This window comes from Labeo rohita, chromosome 17 (assembly GCF_022985175.1).
Source record: "Labeo rohita strain BAU-BD-2019 chromosome 17, IGBB_LRoh.1.0, whole genome shotgun sequence".
In the NCBI taxonomy this organism is placed as follows: domain Eukaryota; kingdom Metazoa; phylum Chordata; class Actinopteri; order Cypriniformes; family Cyprinidae; genus Labeo; species Labeo rohita.
In genome coordinates this window covers 14,887,220-14,907,419 of record NC_066885.1, presented here as the reverse complement: position 1 = coordinate 14,907,419, position 20,200 = coordinate 14,887,220, and the positions used below count along the sequence as shown (strand labels likewise).

Genomic DNA, 20,200 nt, shown 5'->3' with positions numbered 1-20,200 from the left:
AACATATTTCACAATATTACTGCTTTTGCTGTACTGTGGATAAAAAATAAATGCAGGCTTGGTGTGCAGAAAAACATTAAAAATCGTTTGACTGCTAGTGTAAAAAGCAACATTTTCTCAGTAACAATTTGTAACTAACTAGAAACATTTACATAACTATTTTTTATGTTATTTAATAATATAAACAAGCATATGGTAATGATTGCTTAACAGATCATTAGTTCAGTGGTTCTTAGAAAATCTGGCCTCGAGATCACTTAAAATGTTTACAATTTTAATTTATTTTCTACGTGTGATTTCAAGAAGCAGAAATACATGTAAATTAAATCTTAATTTTATAATGAATACATTTTAACACCATTTTTTATTGTGTAAAAATTGTTAATAAAACATTCATTTTAAAAATCCATATCCTTAAAAAGGATTGAGAACCACTGCATTAGGTTAGAAATGAGCTCATAGTTATAAATTAAATGAGAATGCAATAAAATTATATGTTTTATATATATCTTCTCCGTGGACCCCTGGAGTACCATCAGGGACCCCGGAGGCCCACAGACTCCGCTGTAAAATCATCTAGGAAAATATAGGTTACTCACTCTATTGGATGTATGTGGGGGTGAGACCAGCGCTCTGCACGGAACGAAACAATGTACCGACACCGTGCGCGCACGTGACCGCTCTGACAGGGAGAAGCACTGCGTACATCCTCACATTCATATCCTTCCGCCCTTCAACTCGAATGTCGCTTTATCACCGCTGCGCTTTGAAACTCAGCTCGTTTCGCTTCCACACAGCGTGTTGTGGTTTTTAACTTTTTTTCTTCAGCTGATATTTTTCAAAGCGACTGCTCGTTTGGCTTATTTCAAAGACTAAACGGCACGCGTCCGCGCACTAGTTCTCCTCCTGGCGGCGAGATATGTTTTTTCTCTCTGGGTAAAGGTGCCGGATTTACGTTCTTTTTTCCTCCGTGGGAAGCCATGATGGCAGTTTGAGAGCGGAGCTGCGGAGCGCCCTGAGGAGAGATGAGTCCCGCCGATAAACCGCACTTCTTCACGCTTCTCCAAAGGCTACCGTCGCATATCTAACACACAGCTCAGGTGGAGACTGTCAGTTGTCGTTTTTCACGGAACCAACTTGGCCATCCAGCGACGACGATGATCATTCGTTAGGAGGGTTTTGAGGGGGGGGTTTAGCAGTGGTGGCTAGCGGGCGATGCTAGTCGGGAAAGGCTCGCCTGTGTGTTTTCTTCTTCCCGCGGAGATGGAGAGGATTCGCTCCTCTCTCTGGACCTGATCACGGCGCGCACGCCGGACACACAGACTTCTGCCTTGCTATTGTTGTTATTATATCGAATGCGTTCCGGTTTGACCGGGCCGCGGGATCGGAGGACCTTTTCACCAGCTCGGAGGACTGAGCGATCGGGACCGGGAGAGTCGGGCCTGCTGCGCCGGAGCGGATAGAGGCCCGTCTGCGAGAAGCTGTAATCCGGCCCGCTGCGCATACACATACACAAACAGAGAGGCACAGAGCCATTCCGAGCAAACACAACCCCCTTTCTAACAAAAAACGGAATAAAACCGAAGTGTTTTGAACTGCTGTCATGGCAATGACTGCAAAAATTAAAGAAATAGTCAGTCGGAATAAGAGGCGCTATCAAGAGGATGGGTTCGATTTGGACTTAACTTGTATCCTTACTCATATTTACTGTCTAAGCTACTTTCTATTTTCTTTCTATACGTTTTGTGTTATATATGTGTGTCATATCCATGTAAACGACAAGGCTTTGTGAGAATGATGGTATGCTTTCCCGACATGGCTTCCTCCTTTTAATGTCTTTGTATATGTTAGGCAAAACCTTTTTCGAAATGCTTAGTCATGACGCTCTTACTGCCTTAATAATGAAATATCGTTTTTAACCTATCTTGTAGGATGCAGATATATGGTTTGACAGCTACATGGCTGTAATGGCTGACAGTCTTTTTCCAGACTGCCAGTTTTTAAATACAGTATGGGATGGCCTGTCATTTTGTTGAGCATCCGTGTGTTTTGCTGTTTGACAGCTTCTATAATGACAGCAGTTTGCTGAAGAGATTGAGCAAATCGGTGTGCATTGACAAATCCGTGATTTCTTCTACTAGCTAATGACAGTACTATTGATCACGTAAAGACATGAGAGGTCTATTCAGTGAACTTAATGGATAATGCAGTGTAGAGTGTGTTCTAACCTGGCTATTCTTAGAAATCTTTGAATCAATTGATTTCCAAACACACTTGTGGAGAGATGAGCTGGCTGGGACGCCCTGTGACTCTATAGAAGTTCCAGCTTCGTACATGTTGCAAGGAAACATCAAACCTCTTTAGCCTATCAAAATGGTAATTATTTAATCATGTCAAGTTCAAACGCTTTGGGCAAATGATAAATTGTATTAATGATTCTGATGTCCGAAAGATGAACATTTTATGTATTGTATCTTTAATAGTGGTTGACCAATATCAGCTATTGAAAACACTATATTGAGAGCACATTGGTTAGTGGCTGATGTATATTGATAAGGCGCACATGAACTAATTTCACACATAATTCATTAAAACTTTGAAAACAGAAATGATTATCATTTGACATTCGAATTATGATCTGACAAAACTGAACTGACTCAAAATGTCCAAATGTCATCTGATTAATCAGCTTGGCCTAGACGTCGATGTATTATTAATCCATAAAACAAAAGGAATATTTTATTGTTCATACGCGTTCACATGCACAGAAAAACAGAAGTTTGGTGGAAATTCCCTGTTGATTGTGAACTCATTGTGACTGTTAGAGGAATTATGATAGATCTTCATTTGCTCTCAGCATTTAGACCTCTTCCTCATTTTCATCTGGCCAAAATCAGACAGCCTTTTGTTTTAACAATCTAGCCTTGTGTGCAAACAGTGTTAGTGCAGGGGAATGTAGGTAAGTTTTGAGGACTTTCTAACTTTAACGATTCGGAGAATAAAACAGATGTGATTGTTCTCGTGCAGTTTTTTGCACCGACAAGCGGTTCGACTTTGCTGCTAAGCCTTGTAGATTTGAGGAAGTGTGTCAGGTCAGGTGTTTGACAGTAAATGAACTGCTATTGTCTTGGACAGGAATGTTTAAATGGAATGAGATGTCAAGTAAAAGAGTAATCTGTCGCATTTAAAATCTCCAGCTGATCGTTGTTAAACTCTGTGATGGTCATGGTTGCCCACCATTGCCTTTTCCCCCGCTGCAGTAAATCTCACTATTGGCGTGCTGAGCATGCTGGGAAAGGTCAAATGTCATACAAGCTGTCAGAGCGGCATATTTTTATTGCCTCAGTCGTTTCATCAGAGCTATTTATTTAAATGAGCGTATTCTCTGTTGCTTCTGTATCATTTGTGTTTTCAAAAGTCGCAGCTTCGCTTTCTTTCGCCTCTGCTTGATTTCTGAGATTTTTTTTTAGACTGTGTGTGTGGTTTAAGTGTCATTTTAATATGCTTTTATACTGCTGTGTTCGGAAGGGTGGAGGGTGTTGTAGCATTCTGGGTGGAAATGGTTTACATGTTGAAACCGCTGGCTCTATCAGTGTGACTTTGTGTGTACATTGCACGGCTGACATTAAGATATTGCTTTAGCAGCTCATGAAGGAGAAGGATGCAATGCAGATGCCTTGTTCTCTTGTCTGTGCTACATGTTACTTGCACGTGAAGAACGTGCCTTGATTGATTGTACATTTTATTCACATTGACATTCCATCTTTACTTACATAAAACGTGCATGAGACAGTAAACGTCATTGCTGAAACACATGCAACCTTACTATGGTTATGTAGGGATGCACAATATATTAGTACTATAATTTTTTTGCATCTTTTATTTTGTGTTTTTAGCTGTGGAATTCACCTTTTTGGAGGTGTTTCCAAAGCTTGTTAAACATAAGAATCTGTTGCAGTTACCTGTTAGACAATCTTGTAAACGCTTTGCTCGCCATCAGTCTTATTTTGAGATGCGATAACCTTAAAACGTGACACTTTCCATTTCCTTGTACAATACACTCACCTTGTACGTGTACAGTACAGTTCACCCATCTTTTGCTTCTTTTTTCTGTTCCAGTGTGGTTTGTATATTGGTTTGAACTCCAACTATTTTAGTGTTTTAGTTTTTCTTTAACAGTAGTTATGATGTATGAGTCGCTAACCGTTTTAAAGGAATTGGGCTAAAAATAAGCGTGACTCATCCAATTAAAAAGCTTCTGGCTTTCTATTCTGACAGCGTACGACAGGAAATGAACAGAACAGAGAAGCCCTGCTTCTCTCCTTATTTCTCCACCGTGTTGTGGTCGAGGTGTGAACCTCCCCCAGAGTCTGCTCACATCATGGGAGCGTGAGCGTACAGTAGAAATGCCTGGAGATGCACAGCGAGTGAGGGAAGTGAGAAATTAAAGAACAGACGAGAATGAGACTGCATTGTCTTGCCGTGTCAGAAAGCTGCATGATTAAGTGCGAGTTGCATTTGAGCACAGTGGCTGCTTGGTGACCTTTGACCTGGTTGGTGTAGGTAAGGATTGTGAAGCTGTTTGACCTGGTTTGCGTAGGTGGAAAGTGCAGACACTCCTGTGCCTACGGTCTGATGGTTTGCTAAAAGGTCAATGCATAATGATGGTGAGACTGTGACATTTATACTTTACAGACAGCTGAGCTTTGGTATCACAAGTTTTGCTTTTGTTTTCTCCTTGTTGATTTTGAAGTTTTGAGTAAACTATAAGCTTTCTGAACTACAGACCGACTGCATTAATACAGCATTTTTTCCCCCTTGTTTCTGTTGCTGTGAAATGTGTTGACATCTTTTTGATATTCATCATCTTTTTCTTTCGTGTCACTTTTGGGTGAACTGTTCCTTGAGATTATAATTTTAACTTAAGTCTTGTGAAGTGTTGTACAGTCACCTTTTTTTTTTCCTTAACAAGCATATCAGACATCTATCCAAATATAATTGCCATGGGCTTCCCAGCAGAGCGCTTAGAGGGCGTATACAGAAATAATATAGATGATGTAGTTCGGTAAGTCCAGTTTAAAAAAAAACCTAGTTCATTCCACTGTTTTCTTAATGGGTTAGTTCACCCAAAAATGAAAATTCTGTCATAATTACTCACCCTCATGTTGTTCCAAGCCAGTAAGACCTTTGTTCATCTCCAGAATACAAATTAAGACATTTTGATGAAATCCGAGAGCTTTTTGACCCTGCATAGACAGCAATGTAACTACCACGTTCAGGGACCAGAAAGGTAGAAAGTACATTGTTAAAATAGTCCATGTGACATCAGTGTTATGAATGATACTTTTTGTGTGCAAAGAAAACAAAAGGACTTTAACAATTTCTTCTCTTTTATGTCAGTCTTCAACGTGCACAAAAAATATTCTCCTGGCTTCGTAAAATTAAGGTTGAACCGTTGATGTCACGTGGACTATTTTATCGATGTCCTTACTACCTTTCTAGGCCTTGAACGTGGTAGTTGTGTTGCTGTCTATGCAGTGCCAGAAAGCTCTCTGATTTCACCAAAAACATCGTAATTTGTGTTGTGAAGATGAACAAAGGTCTTATGGGCTTATTAATTAATGGCAGAATTTTCATTTTTGGGTGAACTGTCCACTTCTGTTAGAAATAAATGTTGTCAATCACAGTCTCCAAAAGAAATTGCTGTAATTTCAGTCTTTCTCACATGTTTTTGTTTTCTTTCCAGGTTTCTCGATTCCAAGCATAAAAATCATTATAAAATATATAATCTGTAAGTATTTGGTTATATTTAAGCACACGTTATAAGTGAGTATTGTAAGAATATTGGGTGCTCACAGCTGTGCTTTTCCTTTCAGATGTGCTGAACGACACTACGACGCATCCAAATTCAATTGTAGGGGTAAGTACATCAAATTTCATTTTATAATATTACATTTTAATTTTTGAACTGGAGCCCTCAGGGTTTTTTTTTTTTTTTTTTCTTTGAATAGTAGTGATAACATAAGCACTTTATGCAATCTCTCCTTAATTTGAATGAAAGATATACGCTTTTTTCTTTTAGCTGACGTAAAGCGATTCCGTTTTTAAGGCTGTGATATGCTACACAACTTTTGCCCAGATTTGCATTCTAGAGGAGTCGATGCTAGTTGCTAATCATAGCCAGTCTACAGATTATGGGTGGTCAGAGTTGATTGAAAATAGCCTTGTGTATGATAGCACAGATTTTTTTTTTTTAAATTAGACTATGATGCAGGATTTTAAAAGAGCTGAAGGGTGGCACATGTTAACATTTGCTTTGTTAACAGCACACATTGTGTATAACTGATTTGAGTGTCTGCTTCAGTTGTTCGATGAGATGGTTTGTTGTTGATGATTATTGATGGGAAATTGTTGTTCAGCTTTAGCTTCTAGTAATGAGTTTTGTGCTCATCACAGTTTTTTTTTTTTTTTTTTTTTTTTTTTTTTTTTTTTTTTGAATTGCGGGAACTTTTCTGCTGTTTATTTAAAAACACAAAAAGCAACTTTTTTGATGTCCATTTCAGTTAGTGATCAGCGCTGTCACAATACCAGATTTTCATGACATGATTATTGTTGCAAAAAGAATTCACAATAACGGTATTATTTTAATATGTATTGAAAGTTAATATTTTTAACCTTTTTTTTTTTTTTTACCCTATGGATCACCTTTAAAGTATGAGTGAAACAAGGCTACAAAAAGCATACCAAATAATTGTTCATCAACACCTACTTCAAAACAAGTTGTCTAACATCTTGTCCCAACCCCGCAACGGCGAGCAAAATTTTTCAGATGCCAGCAGAGTGTCTTGCTTTCTTGTTTGTTTGCCTATTTATATGTGTAGTATTACATGTCAGTTAGGGGTGGGACTGATACGTCCAAAATATTAATTCATGATATGAGTAATTTTTTTTCACGCTAATGATGTGTCATGCTATATTTAGTTTTGCTTCTCTTGTCATTATTTCCTGTATTTGGTTAGTTTAGAAGTCTTTGGTCTGTGTCGTGTTCATATTTAATTCAAACCGCACCAGAGTTCATTTGGAAGCGGAACGAGACCCATCTTATTAGCATTCTCGGTCCGCTTGTTTGGTGTGCACCAGGGTTCAGATGGCAGCGTTCACACTTACTCAAATGAACCACACTAACAGAGCAACTGCACCAGAGAACATTTTAATCGATCCAAACATGACAAGTGTGAGCACACCCTAGAATAAGAAACTAATTACAAGCAGTAGAACGAAACCACTACACTAGAACAAATTAGAAATGCTACATACATTGTATGAAGTAACCAAGTGTATAAAAACACTGCATATACTTAACCGTGTAAATTAAATATTTCTTATTAAAGTTACGAAAGTGATTTAGTCAAGAGCAGTGAGAGATTTTCTTTTTTGTTGTTTGATTAATATGAATGACAGACAGCAGGAATATTAGACAGTCACTTTAAGAGCTACCTGGATCCAGTATACTGTTACACGTGTGTTTTCTTTCTCAGCTGTTTGCTTTCACTTAAGACCTAAATTACTGTTTAAGAAGATACTTGCAAAGATGGGCTTTTTGACACAAAAAGTTTGTGTGTAACACTGACTCTGATTATAACGGGCTCTCGTACAGTGAAATGAGTTTGCTTTCGCTGCTGATTGCATTTCAGTGGCTTAAAATCACTTGTTTTTAAACCACAGAGCTTAAAAATACATGCAAACAATGCGTTTTCATGACCGCATAGCAATGACACGTGAGCGTGTAACTGTGATATACACATTTTGACTGGTTAGTCTACTGGTATACCACCAACCCCTAATGACAGTATTTCATAATGTCAATTTGGGTGTATTCTTGATCACATTCTCTGTCCTACTTAGAAGCACTGTATAGGTGATTTTTAAAATCCCCTCAGTACTAAATCGTAAATCTTTTTGTCTTTAGTGGCTCAGTATCCCTTCGAGGACCATAACCCGCCACAGTTGGAATTAATAAAGCCCTTCTGCGAGGATCTCGACCAGTGGCTGTCCGAGGACGAGAACCATGTGGCGGCCATCCACTGCAAGGCAGGGAAAGGCCGCACGGGGGTCATGATATGCGCCTACCTGTTGCATCGCAAGAAGTTTTCAGAGGCACAAGAAGCACTGGACTTTTATGGGGAAGTCAGGACCAGGGATAAAAAGGTACGACTGTTTGGTTCTGCATTCTATTTCTGATTTGGAACTTCTGTTGTTTCGAAGAAGAGGTATCGCGGCTATTTTAAATTTCTCAAGTTTTAATGGATCACTAAGCCATTTTCTGTTTTCTTTTTCAGGGGGGTTACCATTCCCAGCCAGCGCAGGTATGTGTATTACTACAGCTACCTGCTGAAGAACAAGCTGGAATATAAACCCATCGCTCTCTTGTTCCATAAAATGGTGTTCCAAACTCTGCCCATGTTCAGTGGGGGCACCTGCAGTAAGTTTTACTCTCCTTTAACCTTGTTTTTAACCTGACGATGTGTTGCAGTTCAGCTTTTTGGAATCATGTTGTGTAGCAGAATGGTTGTAAAAGCATGTTTGTATGTGTGTTCTACATATAAATGCCTGTGATGTTTTGAAAGTGTTACGCTGTCATGTGGGGTTGTGGTCACACTCACAAGGAGCTGCTGTTGTGTTTGTCATTTTAACCCTGTACCACATCTTTTGGCTATGTCCCTAACACTCTAACACTCATGGGTACACTGTCTTTCTCTGTTCCTGTTTTCTTTTCTTTAAAAATTTCCCTTGAGGGCTCTGTTCTGACATATCAGCTCCTGCAGCCCACAACACAGTCTCGCGTATAATGACATCACCAATCGCGCCCTCTGTCCTCCCCTCCCCCCATTCGTGCATAGTGTGCTAGTTCATGTTTTGTTCACGTTCGTGGATCTGTGCGCCACAGCCAGGCTGAACGCCAACCCGAACTGCACCCTACATCACTCCCGTTTTTGGGAAGTTCTTCATGTATCGAAATTGGAACTAAAAGTGCAGAGTCAGTCTCAGAAACTCCCATGATTCAGAGGTAGACTCCAGAGCTCCAGACCATGTGTGTGTGTGTGTGTGTGTGTGTGTGTGTGGTTGTGTGAGGTAGCTGTCATGCCAGGGCCAGTGCGGTGCAGCCGAGCTCTTGGCCAGGCTGATGGTGGTGGTGTTTTAACTTCCTTCTCTCTCTCTAAGGGGACAATACTGTTAAAAACAGGAGTGAGGTGAATCCCCAGGGCTTCAAGAAAGGCAACTGGCACTGGGGTAAAACGGCATTACTTTACTACTACTGTTAAGGGAATCGTCTTCAAATGTCAGAGAGGCCCTGCCCTGTACTGCATTCAGTGCAGTTCAGTACAGCATTTGTTGCTTCTAGTCTCTTTCAGGCAGGAGCCCAGAAACATGAAGTTAAAAACAACTCCTAAATATTTTATCTGCTCTAAAACCCTTAGAGATTCTTCTGTTCTTTTTTCAGCAAGAACAAAAAATGGCAGTTAATTATAATGATAGAATTCTAAATGAATCAAGTCACTGAATAAATTTGCTGTGCATTAAGTGGGCGGTATGACCTAAATTTCATATCATGGTATAAATAATGTTATGGTAATGGTGTGTACTTAAATATTATTGGTGAAGTAAGTATTTCAAGCTGTCAAATGTATTACAGCCTTAAAAAAAATATTAGTGCTGTCAAATCGATTAATCGTGATTAACTGCATCCAAATGAAAAGTTTGTTTACAGTATGTGTGTGTGTGTACTGTGTATATTCACTTGTATATATGAGTACACATACATACGTTGATATAGTTAAGAAATATATGCAATTTATATATAATATAAATCATATTTATATATGAGTGTGTATATATACATGTAAATATTTCTTAAATATACATGTGTTTACATATATGAATGTACACATTATGCAAACAGATTCATTTTGGTTGCAGTTAATTGCGATTTAATCAGTTTGACAGCACTAGTCAATATAGTATTTTATAATTACATTTATTATTAATTTAATTTCTTACAATGTTATATATGTACTACTGGTTAGTTACCTAGTTAAAAGTTTGTGAAAATTCTCTTGTGCTCACCACGGCTGCATTTATTTAAAAAAATAAATTTAAAAATGTTATTCAAAAATACAGTAAGAACAGTAATATTGTGAAATATTATAACATTTCAAGTAGTTTTTTGTTTATTATTGTAATGGCAAAGCTGAATTTTCAGCAACCATTACTCCAGTTAGGGATGCACAATATAAAATTTCTGCCGATATGCTGATAATTTTGGCCGATGTCAATGCTGATATATTTCCTTTTGTTTTGAAACAACACCAATTCACTCCTGTGCAGAGATTATAAACAAATTATTTTTAATTTGGCTTATTTTTAACAAAAACTTACTTTTACTTACAAAATTGTTTTAGAATGAGAGTACATTAAAAGCTTTGAAAATAACCCTAAATCAACTATAAAATCAATCACTGCATTTTTCTTTTTCCTCAGACAGATGAAGTGGTAACCTTAACAATTTATTTCTTGGATTTAACATTTGTATATGGTCTAAAGCAAAAAAGCTGTGTAAATAAATCCTTTATATCTCCTTGTATTTGTTTTCATAATCCAGTTGAAAAAAACCCTCAACATATTACACATTAATGAATAATTTTATATATACAGATTTATTTGATTTACAAGTGTCATGTTTTTTTTGTTTTTGTTTTTTTCCATTCATGTAAGCTATAGCTTCTGACCTATAAATCAAATCATAGTCATGATTTTATGACACCAGTTACTGCTTTATTTAATCATAAACACAATCTTATTGTTATTTGTGTATTTTACTTTAATTTTATTACAAGTAGGCCTATAGCGCCTCTAAAATAAAAAGTAGGGTGATCTTACCACTAACACACCACAAGTATGTGATATGAGCTATTCATTGTATTGGCAAGGCTTATCAGTATTTTTTTTTCATATCGGGCTAGGGCTGCAACAATTCCTTATTTCTGTTAGAGTATTTGATTTTTAAAAATCCTCGATTTTGCCCATGTCGAGTAATCGGCAAAGTACCGGAAGTGGCGCATTCCACACATTAAGCCCATTTTAAAATCATAATAAAGCATAATGCTATTAAGAATTTGCAAACGTTACAATTCAATTAAATATATGTGATGCAGATTACATATATGCACTTTAATTATTTACATGCGTGTAGGTTATGCACGTGCATCTCAGAGCGGCTCTGTTCACGGTAAATGCTTCTCCATACAAACTGTTATCATTTACATGTGTGGAGCATCTCGAACTCCATCTATGCATATTGTTGTGAGTTTGGGTTTATTATAACGTTCATCTGAGAACGCAACACACACTTTCATCATACTTGTAAGGTAAATAATTTATAAACCTATGCAAACACAGGAGAATACATCAAGATCTTTCTCAATATGCTAACTGTTCATCGCAATTTTAAAATACATTTACATGTTTTGATGTCCACATATTCAAAAAATTACAGTGGCTGTAGTTTTTCTATCATAAAGAAATGACCAAATATTAAAGATTAATTGGACATTTGTCTTAAATGTTTAGTCAGTAGGAGGAGATTGCGCAGTTAAGTGTAAAAACAATTGTCTGGCCGTTGGCGCCCTCTGCAGTCATTTGTTATAGTGCGTAATGTACTCTGTTGTTTATAGTACATAATGTATTATGTAAATAAAACTATAGGATTACTTGCTTTTGGTACTTTATTTGAATGGATTATTACTGCCTCATTGCTATTATACATGTAATTTAAGTCATTTTAAAGGCTATTGTTCACTTAGGTCTGTTTTTATTACTACAAGAATATTAATTATAATTATCCGATTACTCAATTAATCATCAGAATAATCGACAGATTACTAAATTACTATAATAATCATCAGTGACCGTCCTATATTGGGCAGATGCCGATATTTACATTTTAAGCCATTATCGGCCAATTCCAATCGGTTGATATTGTGCATCACTAACTCCAGTGTCACGTAAAGCTGCAAAACGATTAGTTGCAATTAATCAATTTAAAGTAAGTTTGTTTATATACTATATGTGTGCGTGTGTACTGTATTTATGTATATATAAATACACAAACATACATGTGTATATATTAAGGGAAAAATATGTTAGATTTATATGTAAAATATAAATTATATACAAGTGTTTACATACACATACAGATATTTAAAAATGTGTACATATGTGTGTGTGTATTTACATAATACATATATACGGTACACAGACACATAGTATGTAAACACTTTTATTTTGAATCGATTAATCGCGACTAATTGTTTTGCAGTGATCTTTCAGAAATCATTCTAAAATGTTGGTTTGGTGCTCAAGAAACATTTATTAATGTTGAAAACCGTTGTTCTGCTTAATATTTTTGTGGAAATCAAGATACTTTTTTGAAATTAAATTAGTCAGAGTATGAAACCTAGTCTTTACCTAATCAGTTTAATGCATACTTGAATAACAATTTTTTTGAAACATTTGAACAGTAGTGTGTGTATATGGAAAAACAAACTATAGGGTGACAACGTAGTGTCATACCGCACACCTAGTGTACTTGTTAAAAAGAAGAACCTCCCAGTGTTCCATGCTGACTGTGCTGGGTGCATGCAGGGGTTGGGCAGCTGGGTGCTTGTTCTTGGATGCATCGCTCCCTTTGCATCAGCCCCTTTCCTAATCACTGACATTGCCTTGACTGATGATGTCAGAGCTGGGGGTGGAGTCTTTTCACTCAGCGTGGGCTCCTTTATAATTAACATCTTTCTTTATTTCCTCTATGCTGAATACAGTGCTTTTGCTTACCTTTTATATTCTCTTTCTGAATTTATTTCCACCATTCTTCACTTCCACCCCATCTCCCTCTCTTTCTCACTCTCCCCATCTCTCTTTTCTATCAAACAGACCCTCAGTTCGTCGTGTATCAGTTGAAGGTAAAGATCCACACGTCAAACCCAGCCCACACGCGGCGGGAAGAGAAGCACATGATCTTTGAGTTCCCTCAGCCTCTTCCGGTTTGTGGCGACATCAAAGTGGAATTCTTCCACAAACAGAGCAAGATGATGAAGAAGGTAAGTTCTCATGTGTACTTCGACCTCTGACCCGTTTCTCAAAGCCATAATCTCGCAGATACGCCGTATCGCAGGATCTTGACCCCGTTACCAAGGCTGCAGGGAGACGTTGCCTTTAGGCGGTTTGTGGTTTTCCTATTGTTCTGTGTCTTTGGTCTTTACTTCAGCAGCTACTACGTCCATTTGCGTGTGTTCTAAATACGTTTGCTTCCTCATTTTAGTTTTTTCTTCTTCCAACAGAGCATGTCTGTTCTGTGTGTGTTTGTGTTTCTGCTCTATGTAAATGTGTTTATAAGTGCAGTTGTTGGAATGTGTATTTGTGTTTGTAAACACTTGCTATTTATGGCCATCCAATGCCCAAATGTAAACCGTTCCTGTGTGCTCATGTGTGTTCGCAGGATAAAATGTTCCATTTCTGGGTAAACACGTTCTTCATCCCGGGTCCCGAGGAAGCTGGGGAGAAAGTGGAGAATGGGTCGGTGGTCAATGACGTGGACAGCCTATCTTCTCAGAGCCAGAGCTCTCCGGCAGAGAGGGAAAGAGAGAAGGAGAGAGGGATCGCAGCGGCAGGACTCGAAAGAGAAAAGGGTGCAGAAAGGGGTGGAGAGCGAGCTGGAGTAGCGGATGGAGATAAAGACTACTTGATTCTGACCTTAACGAAGAACGACTTAGATAAGGCCAACAAGGACAAAGCTAACCGATATTTCTCTCCCAACTTCAAGGTGAGGCACACCGTTCGGCACTGAACAATGGATTTATATATAACATAAATATGCAAAACACTCCAGCTTGGCGTTTTTACATTTGCATAATTTCATATTTGGTGGTTATGGGTTATACAAATCTAATGACGTGAAACCATGTCTCAGAAAAGACAGCAGCATTCTACCGGTTTTTGAATGAAGAACATATTAAAATATTAGGGTTCAAGGATTTTAACTGTCTAGGAATAAGGGTTGTGTGGAAGTGAAAACATTGACAGAAATGTATTACTATTGTATTGTACTCTTCTAATATTCTACATATATATGAATAAGTTAATAACTCATTCTCCTGGCAGCAAAACATGACTTGATTTGGAGACAGGAGATAAGATTACAGAAATATGAGAACTCAGCAGTATGGGTTTAAATCACAATTCTAATCAATAATGTTTGTCAAAATGTAATTGAATGTGTTTTTGATTTCAATCGTGCAGCTTCAGTACTTTTGTTTAAACTGATGTACATGCACAGCATAGTCAGGTTTTATATTTCCTCTTAGGTTTAGGGTGTTGATCACTGATCCAGATATTACTGGCCAGATATTACTCTCAGTATCTTATTTTGTACTGAATGACTCATGGTTGACTGCAATATATGTGTATATATAAACACTATTAAGGTTTTGTAGTGTGACAACAGTTTGGGGTCAATAGGTAGCAACAGACTTCCGTATTCTGCTAAATAGGTCTCGTTGCTTCCGGGTCATGTGTTTTGCATTTGCCTCGTTAAATGTAAACCTGTGTTACTCTAGATGCCTTCAAAGTAGACACTAAAGATGATCATAACCAATGTCCATCACATATGAGGATTGATATATAAAAGTTTATTAGTTTTAAAATGTCAACAATAAAAACATCTAATTTAACTGATTACCTTAAAAGTCCATTGATATTGGCATTATTTAATACTGCTATTAATACGTTCTCTGACTAGCGGAAGCGATGAGACCTGTTTTTCCAGGTTTGGTCAGGTGACGTTCGACATATAACACTTTTTATAGAACAGTGTTTTAGTAGCAAGGCTGCATTAACTTAATGAAAAGTGATAGTTAAGACATTTGCGTTGTTATATAAAAATTCTTTCTTTTTTTTAAAAAAAACCTTGATATTCATCCAAGGATCCTAAAAAAAAGTTTCCATGAAAGTATTAAGCAGCACAGCTGTTTTCAACATTGACACAAAGAAAAAAAAAAATTTCTGGCACTAGATCAGCTTATTAGATTAGAATAACTTCAAGAATAAATTACACTTTTAAATATATTTGAACAGAAAACAGTTATTTGAGATTTTAATGTTTCACAGTGTTATTGATTTTACCAAATTGGATCAAACAAATGCAGTCTTGGAGAGCGTAAGAGACCTCTTTCAGAAACATTGAAGCAACCCCAAACTTGATTATAATTAATTTAAGGCTAAGTGAACAGTAGCCTTTAAAAAAAAAATTCTTTAATGCCAAAAATCATTAGGATATTTAGTAAAGATCACGTACCATGTAAATATATCGAAATTTAATTTTTGATTAGTAATATGCATTGCTAGGAACTTCATTTGGACAACTTTAAAGGTGATTTTTCTCAATATTTAGATTTTGCACCCTCAGATTCCAGACTTTCAAATAGATGCATCTCAACCAAATATTGTCCTATGCTGACATTATACATACATCAATGGAAAGCTTATTTATTCAGCTTTCAAAAGATGTATAAACCTCCATTTCAAAAAAATTACCCTTATGACTGGTTTTATGGTCCAGGGTCACATGTATATTAGCAATGTATTAGTTCAAATAAAGTATCAAATGCAAGTAATAATATGGTTTTATTGAACAAAACTGTTAAAATACATAATGGATTAGAAACAATAGAGCTAACGTACATTACACAACAAATGCCTGCAGAGGGCGCCAACCGCCTGATGATTGTTTTTATATTTTGCTGCATGATCTAATCAGTGTTTAATATTGACCCAACAACATTTAATTCAAATTTCCACTTATTCTTTAATATTTGGCTATTTCTTTATGACGCAAATGATACAGCCACTGTAATTTCTTGAATATGTGGATATCAAGACGTGTAAACGCAAGAGTGAGGGTTTGAGCTTTTATTTTAAAATCGCGATGAACAGTTGAGAAAGATTTTGATGTATTCTCCTGTGTTTGCATAGGGTTATAAATAATTTACCTTACAAATCTGATAAAATGGCACACGTTGCGTTCCCAGATGAACGTTATAATAAATCTAAACTCTCAACAATATGCAGAGATGGAGTTTGAGACACTTCACACATGTAAATGATAAGAGTTTGTGTAGCAGCATTTACTTTGAACTGAGCCGCTCTGAGACTCCGATACGTAACCTACAAGCATATATTAAATCTGCATTGCATATTTATTTAATCGAGTCATAGTGTTTGTGAATTCATAGCATTGTTTTATTATAATTTTGAAATGGGTTTAATATTTGTAAAACGGTCTAATAATGCATTTTATGGATTCTCATCCATGGAAAGTGCCACTTACGGTATTTTCCTGGTTACTCAACACGGGGAAAATGCAATCAATGATTTTTTAAAATAGTCTACTCTGAGTGAATTGAGGAATCATTAAGAATCTGTCTGATTTTGCGTTCTGCAAAGCACTTATTTATGCTACCTTCTGTCTTTTGTCTCTGTCAGGTTAAGTTGTACTTCACCAAGACCGTGGAGGAACCCTCAAACTCGGAAGCGAGCACTTCAACTTCTGTCACTCCGGATGTGAGTGATAATGAACCCGATCACTACCGCTATTCAGACACCACTGATTCCGACCCGGAAAACGAACCTTTTGACGAGGAACAGCACGCACAGATTACAAAAGTCTGAACACTTTTTGGCATCTACACACACATACATACATACACAAACAAATACGTGCCGGACAAAAACAAGACAAACCAACCAACACCAGTGAAATAAAAAAAAAGGAGAAAACTTGAAAATAAACTGAAGAGAAAAGGACCCTTCCTCCCCTACCCCTCCAAGAGCTCGAGGACAGTTGTGTCGAACGCCATCGATCGCAGACGAGGAAAATATCCTGACCAATATATTGTTTTCCTACATTTTGATTATGATGAATTTCTCGTGTGGATAACAACACCGTTGCCTGAGGTGGGAGGGAGGGTCCTGTAGCTATTCTGTGTATATAAAATCCCTTTTTTGTGTCAAAGACGTTAAAATCTAGGCAATCAGGCGAGGAGAGGGGAGGGGAGGGGAGGAGAGGTAGAGCAGACCACACAACTCTCCTTCTCCCTGTCTTCACCCAGGCCAGTGCTGCAATCACCCTCTCCCCCTCTCCCTCGCTCTTCCCCTCCTTACTGTGAATGCTTCTCGTGCTGTCCGCAGGCGCTAAGACCTTTGACCCCTTCCTGCGCGGTGTGTGCTGGTGTACGTAGTCCTTCAGGCTGTTGTACAAAGACTACGGCGTGCCAGCGTTCCTTTTTCCCAGCCTCACAACCTACCCCGCCCCCCCTCACCCCCACCCCACTGTGTATAACGATAAATTATGCAGAAAAACACGACATCCCATGTAATTGTCGATGTTTTTTTTCTTTATTTTTTTTCTTTTTTATCCTAAGATAATAAAAAATATAATACATGAAAGCGCAGGGAACCAGTGTTTGCAATAATGTTAACACTCAACATTTAAAGGACAAATTGGTGTGCATGTCATTGGAGTCAGTGTCCATGTTTAATAAATGCTATATGATGTGTTTTTATTAAAACAGAAGTGTCAGAACTCTCTTAAACCGTCGTCTGAGATCAATTCACAAAGGTAAATTGGTATCAAGACTTCAAGCTATAATTGTTTGTATTGCATTATACCATTTTTATATATATACACAAATAAACACATGCACTACCAGTCAAAAGTTTATGAACAGTAGGATTTGTAATGTTTTTTCTTAAAGAAGTCTCTTCTCACCAAGCCTGTATTTATTTGATTTAAAGCAAAGTAAAAGCAGTAATATTATGAAATATTTTTACTATTCCTGTGATCAAAGCTAAATTATAGAAATGAATACTTTTTAGCAAGGATGCTTTAAATTGATCAAAAGTGAAGACATTTATAATGTTACAAAAGATTTCAGATAAATGCTGTTCTTCTGAACTTTCTATTCTTCAAAGAAACCTGAAACAATTCTACTCTGCTGTTTTCAACATAATAATAATAAATGTTTTTGAGCAGCAAATCAGAATATTAGAATGATTTCTGGAGGACCATGTGACTGGAGTAATGATGATAAAAATTCAGCTTTGAAATCACAGGAGTAAATAAAAATTTAAAAATGTATTCAAATAGGAAAGTTATTTTAAATAGTAAAAATATTTCACAATTTTACTGTTTTTGCTCTACTTTGAGCAAATAAATGCAGGCTTGGTGAGTAGAAGAGACTAGTTAAAAAAAACAACAACTTACTGTTCAAAAACTTTTAACTGGCACACACACCTACAATTTTAGTATTAGATATTTAGTTAATGCTCACTCCCTTATTTTACATTGCAAGCTTTGCCATCTAACAAGTTGAGCCTTAAAACGCTAAAATTGTTTTTGTTATATGGAGATTATACTGTACGTTATAATGTTGTCATGCCTAAATTGCAGAATTTAAAATGACTTGTTAATGTTTACAAAAATCTCACTGCCATTTGGGGTCGGTAAGACTTTTAAATGTTTTTGAAATCTCTTATGCTCACCAAGGCTGTGTCTATTTGATTAAAAATACAGTAAAACAGAAATACTGCGAAATATTACTATACCTATTTTATGTTAATACATTTTAAATGTGATATATTTTAAATACTTTAAGTCATGGCAAAGCTGAATTTTCAGTGGCCATTACACCAGTCTTTGGTGTCACATGATCCTTCAGAAATCTTTCTAACATTTTTAATAATCATGTTGAAAACAGTAGTGCTATTTAAGATTATGCAAACTGTTTTTTTGTTTTTTTTTGCATTTATTTGAAATGCTATTTTGTAACAATGTGAAAGTATTAACTGTTACTTTTGGTCAATTTAATGCAATAAAAGTATTAATTAAAAAAAAAAAAAATCTTACTGACCCCAAATATTTTAACTATTTAAAATACATTAGATATTTTAATATTTTCTACCTATTAGTTAACATCATATATTCTTGCTTATCAAGAATTGGGCAGAAATTGTCATTATATGAGGATTTCATCTTTTTGAGAGTCTTTCCTTAATTTGAAGCTTTCTTTTCACAAAGGTCTTTGCTGGATGCTCTCTCTCCCTTTGTCTTACTGATTGTGCTGTTAAACTTTCTTCAGTTGGGAATGTAGAATGCGTTTCACTATATAATTATTACTATAATTCCTATTTTACATATTTGAAATAGGCGACTTCTATCGGATTTCCAGGTTGATGAGGATATTTTTAGATTGACACAAATGATGCAAATCCCTCTGATGGGTTTAGGCACAGCACTTCAGTAGTCTGAAGCAGATGTTGGTTCAAGCAGCTATTTAGGGCTTAGTGCTTCATAGGAAGTCATGAAAATTGAGTCTTCTAATTACGATGATAAAAAAAATCTTGATAGTTGCTGTGGGAATTGGTAATCTGACTAGTCTGTTCTGCAGTTGTCCAGTCGTAATGCTGTCTCTGCATATCTGTAGCTTTCTGCAGTCATTAGATTAGAGCGCCTAGACATGGAGGAAAATATTAATCTTATAACAAAGAGGAGAGGACACGGATATATAATCCATCTTCCCTATTGCTTTTGATTCTCCTCCCGGTCAGTTTTACGCCCCTTTGTCTGATGATAAAAACATCAAACTAGACTCACACCAGCTAATGATGAAGACGGGAACTGTTCCGCTACACTGTAATTGGTTGCCCATCCGGGAGTCATAGAAACCAGCCCTGAATGACCAATGAGGTGCTTGCCCTCCTCTGTCGGCAAGCACCGCTTCTTTCATCAGGAAGAGGTTCAGTCACCAATAACGGCTGCGCCTCTGGTTTACATCTTAGAACTTGTCGCTGATGCAATGCTGTGACAATCTGGCAACCGCTATGCCTTCTTATACATGTTTTTGGAGATTTAAAGAGCAGCTTTATACAGCAGTGTGATTTGATTAGAGTCTGGAAATCCATTAGTTCTGACTCACTTAAGTTATTTAGTATTTCATCTAATTGCTGCATTAGCGTGTTCATGTTTTTCTTATTTTCTTTCACAGTTCGGAAAGTATTTACTCAACCTGGCAACCCTTCATCTACACTC

General features: G+C 36.9%; 1 protein-coding gene across 2 annotated transcripts; it reads left to right on the top strand.

Annotated features, from left to right (window-relative positions):
* Positions 1–941: 941 nt before the first annotated feature.
* ptena (phosphatase and tensin homolog A) lies at positions 942–17,705 on the top strand. 2 transcript variants are annotated; one of them, XM_051133424.1, is made up of 10 exons: positions 942–1,688; positions 4,981–5,065; positions 5,747–5,791; positions 5,877–5,920; positions 7,970–8,209; positions 8,342–8,482; positions 9,223–9,291; positions 12,991–13,157; positions 13,556–13,879; positions 16,597–17,705. In XM_051133424.1, the coding sequence occupies exons 1-10, from the start codon at positions 1,604–1,606 to the stop codon at positions 16,780–16,782; spliced, it is 1,386 nt and encodes a 461-aa protein (XP_050989381.1). In that variant the 5' UTR covers positions 942–1,603; the 3' UTR covers positions 16,783–17,705. The 2 variants fall into 2 exon arrangements, with proteins under 2 accessions (XP_050989381.1, XP_050989382.1); XM_051133425.1 differs by lacking the exon at positions 9,223–9,291 and having other exon boundaries at positions 943–1,688.
* The last annotated feature ends 2,495 nt before the right edge of the window (positions 17,706–20,200 follow it).